Below are 16,699 nucleotides of genomic sequence, written 5' to 3' on the forward strand. Positions count from 1 at the left end.
GATAACACTGTATCCTTCAACACACACAGAATGTTAAACTAATTGTGATCTAAGGTGAAGTGCTTGTGGGATGTAAGAATTCATCATGGGCCTCGAAAGATTGATAAAGCCTTTTGTCGGTTATATTTGGATGCCTTAATGTGTTCCAACTTTCATGCAGGTTTACAATAAACTTCAAGACTGGGCCATCTGACAAGGATGACATTGCTTTTCACTTCAATCCACGATACAACTCGAATGTAGCTATGAACAGCTTCAGAAATGGAGGATGGGAAGATGAGGAATCCGTCCCTGACAACCCCTTCAATGTGGGACAAGCTTTTGAGATTTTCATTGTCATCAAACCTGAAGGATATCAGGTACACACTGTCATCCAAATAAAAAAAACTGCCCAAAAGACAGCTGAAAGCTTTTTATCACTCTGAACCTTTGGCTTCAATTCATCAGGTGTACGTGAATGACAAGGAGCACTACCTCTTCAAACACCGCATACCGCTGGAAAAAGTGTCAGTCATAAACATTGAAGGACATGTTGCTGTGAATTTGTTTGCTTTCATACAGGTAATTAACATGTTTTTGACAGTTCTGGAAATATTGAAATATGAATGATGTGACAAGCCAGTGGCAATCATGTGTTGAGTAAAGAAATACACTCTTTTCCCTCTAGAACTGGGAAAAATCCTCATTTGCCAAGCATCTGAACGTCTTTTTGCAGTCTGCCTCATCCAACATAATCTCAGAACTCTCACTGCCAGTCAAAAATCCTGTGAGTGAATCTGCAGATCCTGTGTAATAAGTTCTCTGGGACGGTTCACATTTTCCATCTTTTTTGCATGCACAAATAGGTTATTTTGAATGTACAGTACTGTGGAAAATTCATATTCCACCATGCTACCAAAATAATTGTTTTTGCAATTGTATAGTGATCACATATATTTTTTTCAGTCTCTTTATTAGAATACAACCAGAAAATACAGGAAATGTGTATGTAGTATTAAAAACAGTATAAAAGTTTAAGCTGAAGTGTCAAGGATTAAGGGTAAACGTCTCGGTTACTATCGTAACCTCGGTTCCCTGAGAGAACGTGAACGAGACATTGCGTCAGTTAGCTGACGCTATGGGATTGATCCTTCAATCACGATAACCCTGAAGCCTTATTGCACAACGCCAGTGCAGTTGAAACTCGCGCTGGCCAATGACGCTCAAGACGGCAAAAGAGGGCGTGGCCTTCTCACTATAATAGCAGCCGTCCTGAGCGAATATCTTCAGTAAAAACGACTGAACGAGCGTACAGCCTACGAAGCCGTGAGCACGGCAGCTAACGCAATGTCTCGTTTACGTTCTCTCAGGGAACCGAGGTTACGATAGTAACCGAGACGTTCCCTGTCGAGAACGTTCTCTCGACATTGCGTCAGTTAGCTGACGCTATGGGAGAATGTATAGAACCGCGCCGTGCATACGGCAAGATAGGCCAAGCATAACGAAGCAAACAGCATGCAACAATCTCAATGACCAGCCGATAGCGGCATATCGTACTAATCACCAGCCAAAAACCATAACAGGGCCAGTAGCGTACTAGCATAACACCACATTAAGCGGGTAAGAAGTAAACGCTAAAGAATTAAACAACATACCTAGCAAGCGGACGGCGTCCGGCGCACAAGTTGTAGAAGTGTTTAGATCATTGGACTAGCGGCGGTGAACACAGCACTCTTGCAGTCACCTGTTGACATCCCCAACCGGCGGACGAGGTCCGGCGTTGAAGTTTGTAGAAAATAATCCACATGCAATATTCATATGACTCAGCATCCAGCGAGCGGGTGATTTCCGGCGTCCGGAATGCAAGTGATAATCCGCAAAAACCAATACATGGTGGTATTCTTGTAGTGAATAAACCGAATACTCAGCGAGCAAGCAGCGTCTGGCGCTAAGGTATTCTCAAGTTGGCGTCGCAGTAGCGCCGCCCCTTACACACGACCTGATAGAAACCATCAGGTATGTCAGGCACTGGAGGTGGAGGGCGTGTTTACTGAAAGCACTCGGGAGGCCAATGAGGAGACATCCAGATTATAAAACCTAGCGAAGGTGTTCTGAGACGACCAGCCAGCAGCCAAGCATAAATCCTGAATAGATGCGCCTTTATACCAAGCCCATGACGATGCAATAGCTCTCGTAGAATGGGCTCTAATATCCAAAGGGCATCGCACTCCTTGGCTAGAGTATGCCAGTGAAATAGCATCAACCACCCAGTGCGAAAGTCTTTGCTTGGAAACTGGGCGTCCTTTGGTGCTGCCTCCAAAACAAACAAACAGCTGTTCCGCTGTCCGGAACGGTGCCGAGCGATCAATATAAGCTTTTAGCGCTCTTACCGGGCAAAGCTCCCTCTGGACGATCGCGTTAGTAGTCGCCGCGTCATCCGAGGAGAAGGCGGGGATAGAAATAACCTGCGCTCTAAATGGCGTGGATAGCGATTTAGGCACATAACCCGCTTTGGGTTTCAACGTGACATTACAGTCTCCTGGTCCAAATTGTAAGCATTCAGCGTTCACAGAGAGAGCATGCAGATCTCCTATGCGCTTAGCTGAAGCCAAAGCCAGCAGAAGCACAGTTTTTAGAGAAAGCTCCTTCAAACCTACCGTTAGAATAGGCTCAAACGGAGGAAGAGTTAGTGCTTTCAGGACCAAGGCCAGGTCCCAAGACGTTACGGTGGGAGGGCGAGAAGGTCTGAGGCGCCGTGCACCCCATAAAAACTTCGTTATGAGCTCGTGTTTGCCCACCGAGCGCCCCCCAATATTAGCATGAAAAGCTGCGATAGCAGCAACATACACTTTAAGGGTGGAGGGCATGCTTCCCGTATCCATTCTGTGCTGTAGAAAGGATAGAATAGCTGACACGGAGCAGTTCACCGGGTCAAACTCTTTTTCTTTGCACCACGCAGCGAATACCGACCACTTAAGGGCATATAACCGTCTTGTAGCGGGGGCACGCGACTGCATCAGCGTATCGAGCACACTCTGCGGCAGTGCGCGTCTGTCAGCGGTTCCCACACACCTTCCACGCGTGAAGTTTCCACTTCTCGGGGCTGGGGTGCCAGATTGATACGTTCGCCTGAGAGAGCAGGTCTCGTCTCAACGGGATCGGCCACGGGGGAGCCGTTGACAGTTCCAACAGCTCGGGAAACCACGGCTGGTTCGGCCAGTACGGGGCGATTAGTGTCACTGTTGCTTTTTCCTCTCTGATCTTGTGTAAAACTGACGGCAGCAGTTTTATGGGGGGAAACGCATATTTGCTGGCTCTCGGCCACGGCAACGACAGCGCTTCTCCGCCCAGAGGAGAGCTCGTCAACGAGAAGAACAGCGGGCAGTGTGTGTTTTCCTCGGACGCAAACAGATCCACTTCTGCTTTCCCGAACTGACTCCAGATCAGCTCGATAGATAGGGGGTTCAATCTCCATTCCCCTTGGGGAATGCCGTTCCTCGACAGCATATCCGCTCCGCAGTTCATGCTGCCCGGTACATGCGTCGCTTTTATTGAAAGGAGATGACGATCCGCCCACAACAGTATCGCTTCTGCCTGTCTGAACAGCGGCCTGAAGCGCACTCCTCCCTGGCGATTTATGTATGAAACCACCGTAGTGTTGTCCGTCCGGACAAGAACATGATGGCCCCCGATCAGCATCGCAAAGCTCTGCAGTGCTAAAAAGACGGCTTTGAGCTCTAGACGGTTTATATGCCATAACCGCTCCGACTCCGGCCAGGAGCCCGAATCCGGGACGCCATCGCACAGGGCTCCCCAGCCCGTTAACGACACGTCCGTCGTGACTACTTTCCGTCTCGTAACCAGCCCGAGTGGGGCACCCCCACTGAACAGGTTGGGATCGAACCAGGGTCTCAGCGCTCGCATACATCCGTTCGTAACTGTAATGCGCGCTCGTCCCGATATCCACGCCCTGTTGGGCACTCTGGATCGTAACCATAGCTGCAACGGGCGCATATACAGCAGACCGAGTGGGCAAACCGGTGAGGCTGCCGCCATCAAGCCTAAAAGTCTCTGAAACCGTTTCAGTGGCACAGTGCCTCCATGGCTGAATACATTCAGAGCAGACGTCAGATCCCGTTTGCGCTCCTCTGATAAGAAAGCCTTCATTGAGACTGAGTCGAGACGCACGCCTAGAAACGCGATCTCCTGCGTTGGAGATAGAGCGCTCTTCTGCAAATTCACACGTAGACCGAGGCTGTCTAAATGCGAAAGTACTGCGTCCCTGTGGCTGATGAGCACCTCTCTGGATTGTGCTAAAATCAGCCAATCGTCCAAATAATTCAGGATGCGAATGCCGCTCGCTCTCAGCGGGGACAGCGCCGCGTCTATACATTTCGTGAATGTGCGCGGGGCGAGCGCCAGACTGAACGGGAGGACCGTGAACTGGTATGCAGCATCCTTGAATGCAAATCTCAGAAAGCGCCTGTGGTGCGGGCCGATCTGAATGTGAAAATAAGCATCCTTTAGGTCCACTGAAATAAACAAGTCCCCGGGCCGAATGTGGGCGAGGATCTGTTTCAGTGTAGTCATTTTGAAAGCACGTTTGTGTAATGCTTTGTTGATTTGTCTCAAATCCAAGATCGGTCTGAGACCGCCGTCTTTTTTCGGGACGACAAAGTACCGGCTGTAAAAACCGCTCTCTCTTTCTTGCATCGGAACTGACTCTATCGCTTGTTTGGCGAGGAGATTGCAGATTTCCTGATACAAAATCGACTCGTCCTGAGCCCGGACCGTTGACGCTATCACGCCGTTGAAACGGTGAGGTCTGCGTCGAAACTGTAGAGAATATCCTTTCTGAATAATGTTCAGCATCCATTCCGATATGTTGGGAATGGCACGCCATGCATCTAAGCGCAGTGATAGCGGTTGAATGACAGGATGACCTGACCGCTCGTTGCCGCCGAGCGTCTCGTGCGTGACGGGTAGCTCGGTTCTGGGGGGCTGCGCGTTGCTCGTCGGATCGCTGCTCGGGGGCGAGTGACCCAGCGGGACTAATGAAGACCTCTCCGCTCTGTGCAGCGTGTGTGTTACGGGCACAAGAGAGGATGGCCGGGGGGCGGCTGACACCGCGATAGACAACGGGCTTTTGTGCGGCTCGCTGAGACCGTGCATTAACCCTTCCCGTCCCCGCTTTCTCTGCGACCCGCGCGTCGTGGGGGGGTTCCAAAGCGGGGAGGGTTCGCTGTGCGTGTCTATATGAGGGTGGGAGCTGCCCTGGGGCGAGCGACCCGAAACCAGATAAGGAGGAAAATGCTCTTTTTGTGAAAAAGTAACATTTTTTATTGCATTCAACACAAAAACATTTAAAGAGACAGTCTCTGCGTCGCCCGCAACAGCCAGGGGGACGCTTGACGAGACTTTCGTTCTCTTGGCGGCGGGCTCGCCGCTCGGCGTTCTCTCTCTCACACCACTCACGTCAGGAACGCGGCTTTGCTCCGGACTGCGGTCCCCCTGGACCCGGTTTCTTGCGACGCTTCCTGGTGGATTCGTGCCAGGGGCTCTTGTGACGCACCACCGGTTCAGGTCTCACTGTCGGGGGCGTCGCCGCGGGGGGTTGCGCTGCCGGCCGGCGTGGCGCAGACTCGGAGCGGTGTCTCGGCGGCGGCGGTCCCGCCGGCGCATGAGACATAGGGCGGCGAGGAAGAAAGTGACTCATGGCTTTAGAACTCTTCACCGCCTCCGAGAATCGCTCCGTGATGGTACCCACGGCGTCACCGAACAAGCCAGATGGGGAAACGGGAGCGTTAAGCAGCGTCTTCCTGTCGGCCTCCTTGAGATCTGTGAGATTTAACCACAGCTGGCGCTGCATCACCACCATGAAGCCCATGCTGCGTCCGATAGCCTGCGCCGACTTTTTGGTGGCTTTCAGCGCGAAGTCCGTTGCCGCCCTCAGATCCCTGAAGGTATTCAGGTCCGTGCTGCCCTCGTCCAGCGCCTTTAGAGCCCGCGCCTGGAAAATCTGGAGGACCGCCATGGTGTGCAGCAAAGACAGAGCCTCCCCTGACGCGGCGTAGGCTTTATCAGCCAGGTGCGCCGTCATGCGGCACGCCTTAGAGGGTAGTGAAGCCTCACCACCCAAGGAGGAGGACGACGGGCAGAGATGGGCCGCCACGGCTTCCTCGACGGGGGGGATATGCAGGTATCCACGAGCCTCCGCCCCGTCCACTTTAGAAAACAGCTCAGATCCGCCGGCGCGAGCGCGGACGCCCTGGGGGGTCGCCCACGCTTTGGTGACCTCATTGTGCAGGTCTGGGAGGAAAGGGGCACTTTTCCTCGGAGCGGCGGCGCGGCGGCCCGAGTCAAAGTACCACGAATCGAGTTTGCTCCTTTGGGGTTCTTGCGGGGAACTCCACTCGATCTCTAAATCCTGCACCGCCTTAGAGAGAATGCGCACCAGCTCTTCGTGAAAGGAGGGGGGGTGGGCGTCAGCCTCCGACGCGGCAGGCGGAGATTGGTCCCAATCTCCGTCAGACGCCGTCAGTGACATCTCATCCTCCTCTGCGGGGACCCCAAAGGAGACAGACTCGGCAGCTCCCGGTTCAGGACGCAGGCTCTCGGCGACGAACTGAACCGGAGAGCGACGGGGAGGGGAAGCGCGGCGTTCCGGCACACGCTCGCTCTCCGTCGGTGGCTGAGCCCCCACCAACGGCACCTTGGCGGCAGTGGGAGGCTGCAGCGAGGAGCTTTCGAGAGCGATGTTGAGCCGAGTCCTGAGCACCCTCATTGTGAGCTCATCACAATGAGGGCACTCGGACGCAACCAACGCCGTCTCTGTGTGGAGAAGCCCCAGACATACTATACACAGTTTGTGCGAATCGGGCGGGTCGATAGGACCTCCGCACCGTGAGCACATTCGCGACATCTGGATCGCTAAGAGGGACGTCCGTCTTATCCGCGTACTCAACAGATGTCTTCGTTGCAGGGTAAAACTTGCTCGTGAATGAGAAAATACTGAAGATATTCGCTCAGGACGGCTGCTATTATAGTGAGAAGGCCACGCCCTCTTTTGCCGTCTTGAGCGTCATTGGCCAGCCCGAGTTTCAACTGCACTGGCGTTGTGCAATAAGGCTTCAGGGTTATCGTGATTGAAGGATCAATCCCATAGCGTCAGCTAACTGACGCAATGTTGAGAGAACGTTCTCGACAGGGAACTCCTCATTCCACTTGAGCAATAGCAGGCTTAGGCTATAATAGCTTATTTATAATTCTAATCGAATGACTTCAGTCTCTTCAAAAAAGCTCAAGATGTGTTTTGTGTCAAGAGAGATCACACTAAATACTGACTGATGCTTGAAACATTTAGTTCTGAAAATTGTTTTGTTTTTAATTTTGTGTACATATTTCCTGTATTTTCTGTTTGTATCTTAAAAAATCAGCGACAAATAAATATGGATGGACATATGGATAAAACTTTGCTAAAACATCAAAGCTGGTGATGGTGGCTTAAAACTTAAATAGAGAGCAACGCTGTTGTGACGCAAATGCAACACTCACATGCTATTTTTTCAGGCATGTAGGAACTGCAGGGAGTTGAAAATACTTTTAACTTTTCAGAATGTCACGTTGGAAAAGAGCACAATAGTGACACAGTTGAGTTTTCCGTGTGGTTTTAGACGCAAAATGTGTACCACCCCTTAGTGTGCAATAAAGCGTTATCACCTAAAGAAACAGTGGGGCATGACTTTTAAACTAGATATGTTTGTCATGTCATAAAAATTTTTTTTATATGATTTTAATATAAAAAATCTTATTCAGATTCTAATTCTAGCTATTATTGTACTGATGTTTTTCTTATACGACAGACCCTTCCTTATGTGGGCCCGATTTCTGGGGGACTAAGACCAGGCATGGCCATGTACTTGCAGGGTGTTGTTGGTAGTGAAACTGACCCGTAAGCAAATCTTATCATATATACAATTAATATTTTTCAAGAATTGATAAAATTAAAAATTATTTGTCATAATTTTAACATCCCTGCAGATTTGCAGTAAACCTCAAGACTGGGCAGTCTGACAAAGATGACATTGCATTCCACTTTCACTTCCAAAATAATGTCAAGGCGGTGATGAATAGCTTTAGGGGAGGAAAATGGGAAGCTGAAGAATTTGCTTCTGTCCCCCCATTCAAAATGGGTGAACTTTTGGAGTTGTTAATTGTTATCAAACTTGAAGGATATCAGGTATGTGCCTTGTACATGAAACAAGACATATAAAAGATAGCCAAGAACTTGTCATCATATAAATCCTTTGGCTTTGATTCATTAGGTGTTTGTAAATGGCTACGAGACTTGCTTGTTCAGGCACCGTATACCTGTGGAAAAAGTTTCAGCATTGAATATTGTTGGAAATGTTGTTGTAAATCTTTGTGGCTTCATTCAAGTAAGTAACAATTTTTTATCAGTTTTTATCATTTTTTTAATCAAAAATACTGGCAAAATCCAGTAAGAATTAAGTGGAAGATAAAAACTTTTATGAACTTTTCTGTCTTTATTTTGCTTTAATAGAACTGGAGCAAGAGTTCATTTGCTGTGAAAGGCATGCAAATCTTAAATGTGGGCAGCCTGCAGTGTGAACTTCCCAGCATACAATCAGACCTCTTACTTCCAGTCCACAGTCCTGTAAGTTACTTACAGTACAGGTTGAAGCGGTTGTTTCTTTTAAGAGGTTGAAAGAAATATGACTTCTTATAGAAGTTTAAGATTTTCTACAGTAATATGTTTTAAACCCACCATAACCTTCTAGTGGGCATAGGGCTGATAGCTGTTTGTTTGTGCTTACTGCAGACAATTCCCTATATGGGCCCAATTCGTGGGGGAGTGAAAGCAGGCATGTCCTTGTTTATGCATGGAATTGTTGCTAGTAATGCTGACTGGTAAGCATTTATTTAGATGGATGTGTGCTTGCAACTATATACAATGCATTTTTACAATTATTTATCTAATATGCACAGAATGGATGCTGTTTAGATCATGATACACTCTAAAAAATGCTGGGTTGTTTTTAACCCAGGGCTGGGTCACTATTGGACAGAACACACTGCCGGGTTAAAATAACCCAGCAGTTGGGTAATTTTAACCCGGCAGTGTGTTCTGTCCAATAGTGACCCAGCCCTGGGTTAAAAACAACCCAGCTTTTTTTAGAGTGTACAATACACTGCTAGATAGTTATTCCTTTAAAGGCGGAGTCCACGATGTTTGAAAAACGGTTTGGAAAAGGAGACGGGCCGACTACCAAAACACACTTATAGCCAATCAAATCAAATCAAATGCCGGGTTGCGTATGTGTGGGACGGGTCTATCAACAGAAGGTCCAGATTCTATTGGGGTAGGGGCGTGTTTGTTTAGGCGATTTCAAATATCAACACTGGCTTTCAAACATCATGGACTCCGCCTTTAATGGCACTGAACAGGTTATTTGTCAGTACATTGATTAAAATGCCTTGTTTACACATCATTTTATGTAACTTAATCATTTCATTGATATTTAAAGTCCCATTGTGGGGAAATCAGGTTTTATAGACCATTTCAAAAGATGTAAACAACACTGGTCCAGAAGCACTTCCTGTTTCAGTTTTTTTAACACTAGATAAACGTTGGGATAAAATACAACCAACAGAACACATACGGTAGAACTGAGTCAAAAAGTTAAACATCTTAAAGATAATGATATGTGTGAAATAAAAAAACAGTCACAAAATGAAACAGGAAGTGCTTCTGGACCAGTGTTGTTTACATCTTTTGAAATGGTCTATTGTTGTTTATATGTCTATGAAGTTTTATATGTCAAGTGGTGTTTTTAATAAGCTTTAAGACAGGTCGTGTGCAAATTCATCATTCAACCATATTGCTGATCAGGCTATTTTTTCCTTAAAATTCTCATTGCAGCGGTTTAAAATTGCTTTTTTTGTCACAAAGATGTAAGCAATCATATTAACAGTTGAACACATGGATCAGTAGTTCGAGTTAATGATTGCAGCACAGCTGCTTTAGTTCTGCTTCTGTGATGCTCACACCTGTATACATCAGTGGTAAAAGATTAGTGCTGCAAATGCGTAGTTAAGTGTGTGAAACCAAACTTAGCAGTTACTTATCTGAAACTGCCAAATGTACCATCTGTGGCTGCGTTCACACGGTACCATAATACGGTTGTCAAACCCGTATTTGAGTCCTTAAGACGGTTCCGTTCACACGCAGTTCGGTTATTAATAGGTTTGACAACTGCATTCTATAACCGACCTCACACCCGTAACTTTTCGGGTTTCACAACCGTATTTGTGGCGTGTGAACAGAATCGCACTGGACAACCAGTTGTCTGTTACGTCATTTGTTGCTCTCTGTGTTAAGATAACGTTACAGTGCATGAAAATGACAGCAAACTACACAGCAGAATTGCTCCATAAGGTTAATGTGATATTATATTACCTTCATAGACGCCACAGAACATGTTACATAACGCATAGAATCCCGTGCAGCCCAGTAAGTGAGATATATTGAGCCCTATCTTGCACCCAGCGCAATTGACTTTGTCAGTGACGCATGTATCATTCGTATTTTGCGCCGGCGCACAGCGGGGTTTTTCCCTCCACAGATGCACGTCAGCAAACTAGGGAATGAACTTGCGCTCCCTGGGCGGTTCAGCGCAAAAAGGAGGTGTGTTGCGGCGCAAACCATCTCTTATGCTATTTTGCAGTTTCAAAAAACAATTGCGCTACTAACCAAAAAAAACTAGTCTAAAGTCAGTGGCGCGTTGCGCGTGGTTCATTATGCTATTTTAAGGGCGCATGCTTGACCATAATGTATAGCGTGCACAACGCGCACACACTTTGCTTATCTAATCTACACAGATGCAACAGTTATTTTTGCAAATCATAAATTGTTACACTTAAAAATATTAATACACGAGATAAGGGGAATCATAGTGGTGAGCATTGTGGTGATATTTTTTATTTATTCTCATGCAAATAACGATTAAAATATTTTCATAACTTTGTTGTGTGGCTGTATTACGTTTATTTTATGTAAATGATAGTTAAAATGTTTTCATAAAAAAACCTTAATGTATATGAACTTGATTTGTAAGAGTACTTTGGGGTTGGACCTTGCTTGCGTTTCTTGGGTCCGATTTCAAAGCCCCCAAACCCTTTCAGCGGTGAGGGTGGACGCAGCGATGTCCTCTGCTGGCGTCAAGTCCTGAGGCAGATCCACCTCCCGTTACACGGCGTGCCCGATTTATGCTGGCAAGCGTGGGATTCCCCCGTACAAGAACGTGGGTCTCCTCGGCTGTAAACCGCTCCTGGCGTGCGCCTGGTAAATCCGTCATAATAATAGCAACCCGCCATGGAACTTGCGCCCTTGCGTTTAAAGGGAATGTTGGCTAGCGTTCTGATTGGTTTATTTGACGTTACGCCCAAACCACACCTATGAATAATGAACCTACTTCAGACCAACCTCTTATTGATTTGCGCCCGGCGCAAGAGTTATTTCTCACGCCGGGAAAATAGCAACAGCGCCCAAGATCCGCCCACAAACTCACTTGCGCGTTGCGCTTCGCACTTGCGTTTCAGATCGTTAAAATAGAGCCCATAGAGTTTAAACCTTAAAAGTGAACGATTAAAATAATGTTAAGTGTACAATAAAAGAAATATAAAAATTAGCTGTTTATTTACTCACCTTTTATCTTCAGTGAAGCAATAAAGAAGATATTTTGCAAAAAAAAACCATCTGTGATTCATATAATTCAAGGCAAAAGATCCGTCCCTTATAGAGCTCAAAAAGTAGATATATTTAAGTAATCCCCTTGACTCCTGGTGACATTTTTTGCTGCTTGTGAAGCAAATCGGTCGGTTTTTGCAGGATATTAAACGTTATTTACAACATTATTAGCGTCCATAGAAAACCTTGTAACATATAAAGTGCGCTTTTACCCTCCCGCTCTCTAGGTGGCGCTAAGAGGCAGGTTTTGCCTCCGGTTGTCAAACCATACTCTCTGCCCCACCTACAGAGCGAGAGCGTAAGCGCACTGCCTATTTGGCTGTGTTAATGCTTTAAATAAAGTTCAATTTCTTGCAAAAACGGATCGATTTGCTTCACAAGTCATTTTGATTACTTTTGTATTGAATATATTTGCTTTGGTAAAACGTGCAGTTGCTGACACTGATTTTATGTTCATTCATTTTGGAAATTAAAACTTTAATAAGGAACCCCCCTTGTTTATTTTTCTCTGCACAATGGTAAGCGTTACACAAGCAAGGTGTTTTTGTTAATTACATAAATACAGTTGTGCCCATTGCATAAATAATACTTTTTTAAATATTTACGTCCGTCACTATGGTTACAGACGCGGCGTGTAACTACGGGTTTGAGGTCGGTTGCTCGTTCATACAGGCAGTGTTCTATTTGTGTCTTTAATTTGCTGTGTGAACAGGACACTTTCAGACTCACACCTGTAAGTAAATACGGTTGTCACTCCCGAAATGTTGTCGTGTGAACGCACCCATGTGAAATAGTGGGGGTGGGGACTAATCTGCATATTCAAACCTATGGTCCGAGCTGTGTGATTGAGTAAAGGAAGGGACCAATTCACACATTCATAGATTACTGTGACAGGTAAAACTTTTATATGTGCAATTATGATGTTCAAAGATGAGTTTTAGCTGATACAATTGACTACAAATTTGACTGTCTTTTGCTGCAAAACCGCATGTTCTTTCTTAAAGAACCTGAAAACCTTCGCTTCTTTGGACAAGACATAGTAAGCAGTTGCAAATCACTAAAGGTGCAGCTAAAACATTGCAAATAATTCAGAACGTAAAAATAAAGAAACTGAACCATACATTAGGGGGCGCTGTGATCCATGTGACTGCCACAATTGTTTTTTAGTTTTAGTTTTTTTTAAGGTGTAGTAGTTTTAGGCTGTTGGAATTCAACATGGAACTTGAAAAATTTACACTGTTGTCATTTGCATTTACTGTAATTGCTTTGACACATCTCAACTTTCATTCAGGTTTTCAATCAACTTCTTGAGTGGGCAGTCTGACAAGGATGACATTGCTTTCCAGTTGAAACCGCAACTGAACTCGAAGGTAGTCATGAACACGCGTAGGAATGGAGAATGGGAGGCTGAGGAATATGCTTCAATCAACCCCTTTAAAAAGGGAGAAGCTTTTGAGTTGTTGATTTTCTTCACACCCCATGGATACCAGGTGTGTTCCCTATGTCAATACATAAAAAAATGTACATGCGGTCTGGGTGCTAAATAGGATATGTCTGTATTTTAAAAAAAATTCAAATATTATGTAAATCACAACTAATACGATAAATGTAACCATTTAAATTAAATAGAACAGTGCACTATTGTATACTTATATACTACTGAGGATTTAATTATATTACTTTAACTCTTTCACCGCCAGCATTTTTTTAAAAAGTTGCCAGCCAGCGCAAGCGTTTTTCATGATTTTCACCAAAGTTTAATGCCTTCCAGAAAATGTTCTTCTTTAAATATATAAACATACAATATACCAAATGAAAGAACAGACCCTCTGCTTTCAAAAAAAAAAAAAAGTTTCATCCTACCTTCAGTGGTTCTTTTGTAATCAGCTTTTGAATATGGGTAGGTTTCTGCAAAAACACCACATTTTGAGCAAAAAGCAGAGATAATTCCATTTTTGTGACGGACTTTTCATAGAGATCCCATTCAGAGCGAACTTTAAAACAGACACGGACATGCAGCTGCTTGCCATAGGGCAATACTTCCGGGTTTAAAAAGTTGCGGAAGGGTGGATAATAAGCCACCTGGTGGATAATAGCGGTATTGCGGAAAGACGGAAAATCTCATCATTGGCGGGGAAGCGTTTTCTCTTAATTGGCGAGATATCTCGTCAATGGCGGGGATAGAGTTAATATAGTCTCTCTTGAACTAAAGTGGGCTGGTCTAAGGCATCAAACTTTAGGGCTAAAAATGAGTCCCACTCCAGCCCTGGAAACATTAGTTCCAAGAAAACAGACTTCATAGCGTCATCAAGTTTCCCCGTACTTTTTGCCAAGCGTCCTTGACCGAGCGACCTGAGCTAAGGTCTTTGGAAGCTCAAGTCGGTGATGGTGTGAACATGCAGTAAAGGGCAGTGAATGAACAGACACACGATGGCACTTCATGACAAATGCGTCAGCACATATTGTTCATTATATCACAATATCTCAGCTTCTCAATATTTCCTGCCACACTGCTCCTTTAATCAAATACAATAGATTATTTTAATAGATCGGCAAATGTTTTTATTTAAATCACCCCTTTAGATCAGTGGTTCTCAATCCTGTTCCTGGGGACCCCCTGCTCTGCACATTTTGTATGTCTCTCTAACCTGACACACTTTGCTTAGTTAATGGAGCTCTCATCTAATGAGCTGATGATTAGAGTCAGGTGTGTTTGATAAGGAATACATACAAAATATGCAGAGCAGGGGGTCCCCAGGAACATGATTGAGAACCACTACTTTAGATTACCGATGTATTTAGGTATTGTATTTATAATACAAAAATTACATGACCTTTGCCTGCATAAACTGTTTATGGAGGACAAAATAAATCGCAGATAAAGGGCTCAATACAGGTTAAAGTTTTAATCTAAGATTTGTTAATCTGTGCTACTCAAATTAATTACAATTTAACTGAGATTAACAAACCATATATTAGCACTAAACTCTTAATAAAGTCACCAATATCTATATGAAATATGTATGTTCAGCTTTTGTCTTTCTTATATTGTTTGATTGACATTGCAATGGACAGCTTTAATATCTACTGTAATGCAAGGATATAATATAATGCAGGCTACACAAATGATATTTTATACCATAACAGTAAACCAAATATTTACTTAAGTGCGAGTAAGAGCGGTTTCTTGCCTTGTCACTTTTAACTCTTTTAACATCAATCAGGTTCCGCATTTTACCTTTCTTAAAAGGATAGTTCAGCTCAACATGAAAATTACTAGTGGTGGGATTCGTTTTCGACCCTCATTATTCGATTCAGAATCAATTCTTAAAGTTCTGATTCGATTCTTGTGTTGGCACTTTTGCTACTAACTGTTGTATTTTGTCATATACCGCAGCCTTTGCAGATACTTCCGCAACACATGCAACCAGAAAAAAATTTAAGTGTGGATAATTGCTCATCTTACCGACTATAGTTTCAGTAATTGGTTATTTGTGCTATCTCAAAACAAATCAACCTCTAAATATTATAAACTCCTGGCCCAACCAGGCTAGCAAAAACAATCCTAATTGCTCTAAATTTTTTTACTTTTATTATTCTTTAAACTTGTTCTTGTAGGTACATGTGAAAGGCCAAGAACTCTGCATGTACAAGCACCGCATGCCTTTGGACAAAGTAACTGCACTTTTTATTGACGGTGGAGTCTCTGTTGGCATCTTTAGTTTTATGATGGTGAGTAATAAAGAAAAATGTGGACAATATGTTCAATATCCTTAAAGCGTTCATCCACTGTACCTTTGAAGTTTAAACAGTTACCATGTACTTTTCACAAATTCTGTTCAATATATTGCTTATATACAAAATTGAGACCACATCTTTTGTTTATGCTTTTTTTACAGGGTATGGAAGTCAGTTTCATGTCTCCTCCAACTGTTCAATACACTCATCATGGTATGGGAGGTGGTCTTATTTCACCCCCCACTGTTCATCACACTCGTATGGAAGGTGGTTTTATTTCTCTTCCCACTGTTCGTCACACTCATCATGGTATGGGAGGTGGTCTTATTTCTTCTTCCACTGTTCATCACACTCGTATGGAAGGTGGTTTTATTTCTCCTCCCACTGTTCATCACACTCGTCTGGAAGGTGGTCTTATTTCTCTTCCCACTGTTCAGCACACTCATCATAGTATGGAAGGTGGTCTTATTTCTTCTTCAACTGTTCATCACACTCGTATGGAAGGTGGTCTTATTTCTCCTCCCACTGTTCATCACACTCGTATGGAAGGTGGTTTTATTTCTCTTCCCACTGTTCAGCACACTCATCATAGTATGGAAGGTGGTCATATTCCTCCTTCCACTGGTCATCGCCATCATCATGGTATGGAAGGTGGTCATATTCCTCCTTCCACTGGCCATCGCCATCATCATGGTATGGAAGGTGGTCGTGTTCCTCATTCCACTGGCCATCGCCATCCTCATGGTATGGAAGGTGGTCGTATTCCTCCTCCTACTGCTCATCACCCTCATCATGGAAAGGGAGGCGGTTGCATCCCTCCTCCTCATGGTCATAAAAAGTGCTAAAGTTTACAAAAGTAGTCCTAATCATGCATATCTTTTTCTGAATATTCACACATTAAGCATGATGATGGTCTTAGTCTATGTCCATGACATCACTGTTATTGATGTTATGACAGTCAAATAAAAAACACATTGTTCTGAGTTTTTTTCCACAGTACACACCTGTATACTGGGACTGCTACTATAAAGCTATATAGAAACTGTTATAAATTGTTCATTACAGAACCTCTTGTTTTAACTAATTGGGTTATAAAACATCTTGCCAAAGGACTGCACTTGAAAATTAGCCAGCTGGCTAACACTGGCACATTTACAGTAATGACAATTAATGTGTGTTGTCCTTATACATAAAATAAACAAACTAAAAAAA

The 16,699-nt window shown here is 44.5% G+C and overlaps 1 protein-coding gene across 1 annotated transcript; it reads left to right on the forward strand.

Annotated features, from left to right (window-relative positions):
- Positions 1 to 205: 205 nt before the first annotated feature.
- Positions 206 to 16,699, forward strand: LOC135773133 (uncharacterized). Its single transcript, XM_065282628.2, has 11 exons — positions 206 to 359; positions 448 to 561; positions 668 to 766; positions 7,842 to 7,930; positions 8,020 to 8,218; positions 8,304 to 8,417; positions 8,543 to 8,656; positions 8,822 to 8,910; positions 13,041 to 13,239; positions 15,368 to 15,481; positions 15,649 to 16,699. The coding sequence occupies exons 1-11, from the start codon at positions 246 to 248 to the stop codon at positions 16,330 to 16,332; spliced, it is 1,929 nt and encodes a 642-aa protein (XP_065138700.1). The 5' UTR covers positions 206 to 245; the 3' UTR covers positions 16,333 to 16,699.

The sequence above is a fragment of the Paramisgurnus dabryanus genome, chromosome 9 (assembly GCF_030506205.2).
Source record: "Paramisgurnus dabryanus chromosome 9, PD_genome_1.1, whole genome shotgun sequence".
In the NCBI taxonomy this organism is placed as follows: domain Eukaryota; kingdom Metazoa; phylum Chordata; class Actinopteri; order Cypriniformes; family Cobitidae; genus Paramisgurnus; species Paramisgurnus dabryanus.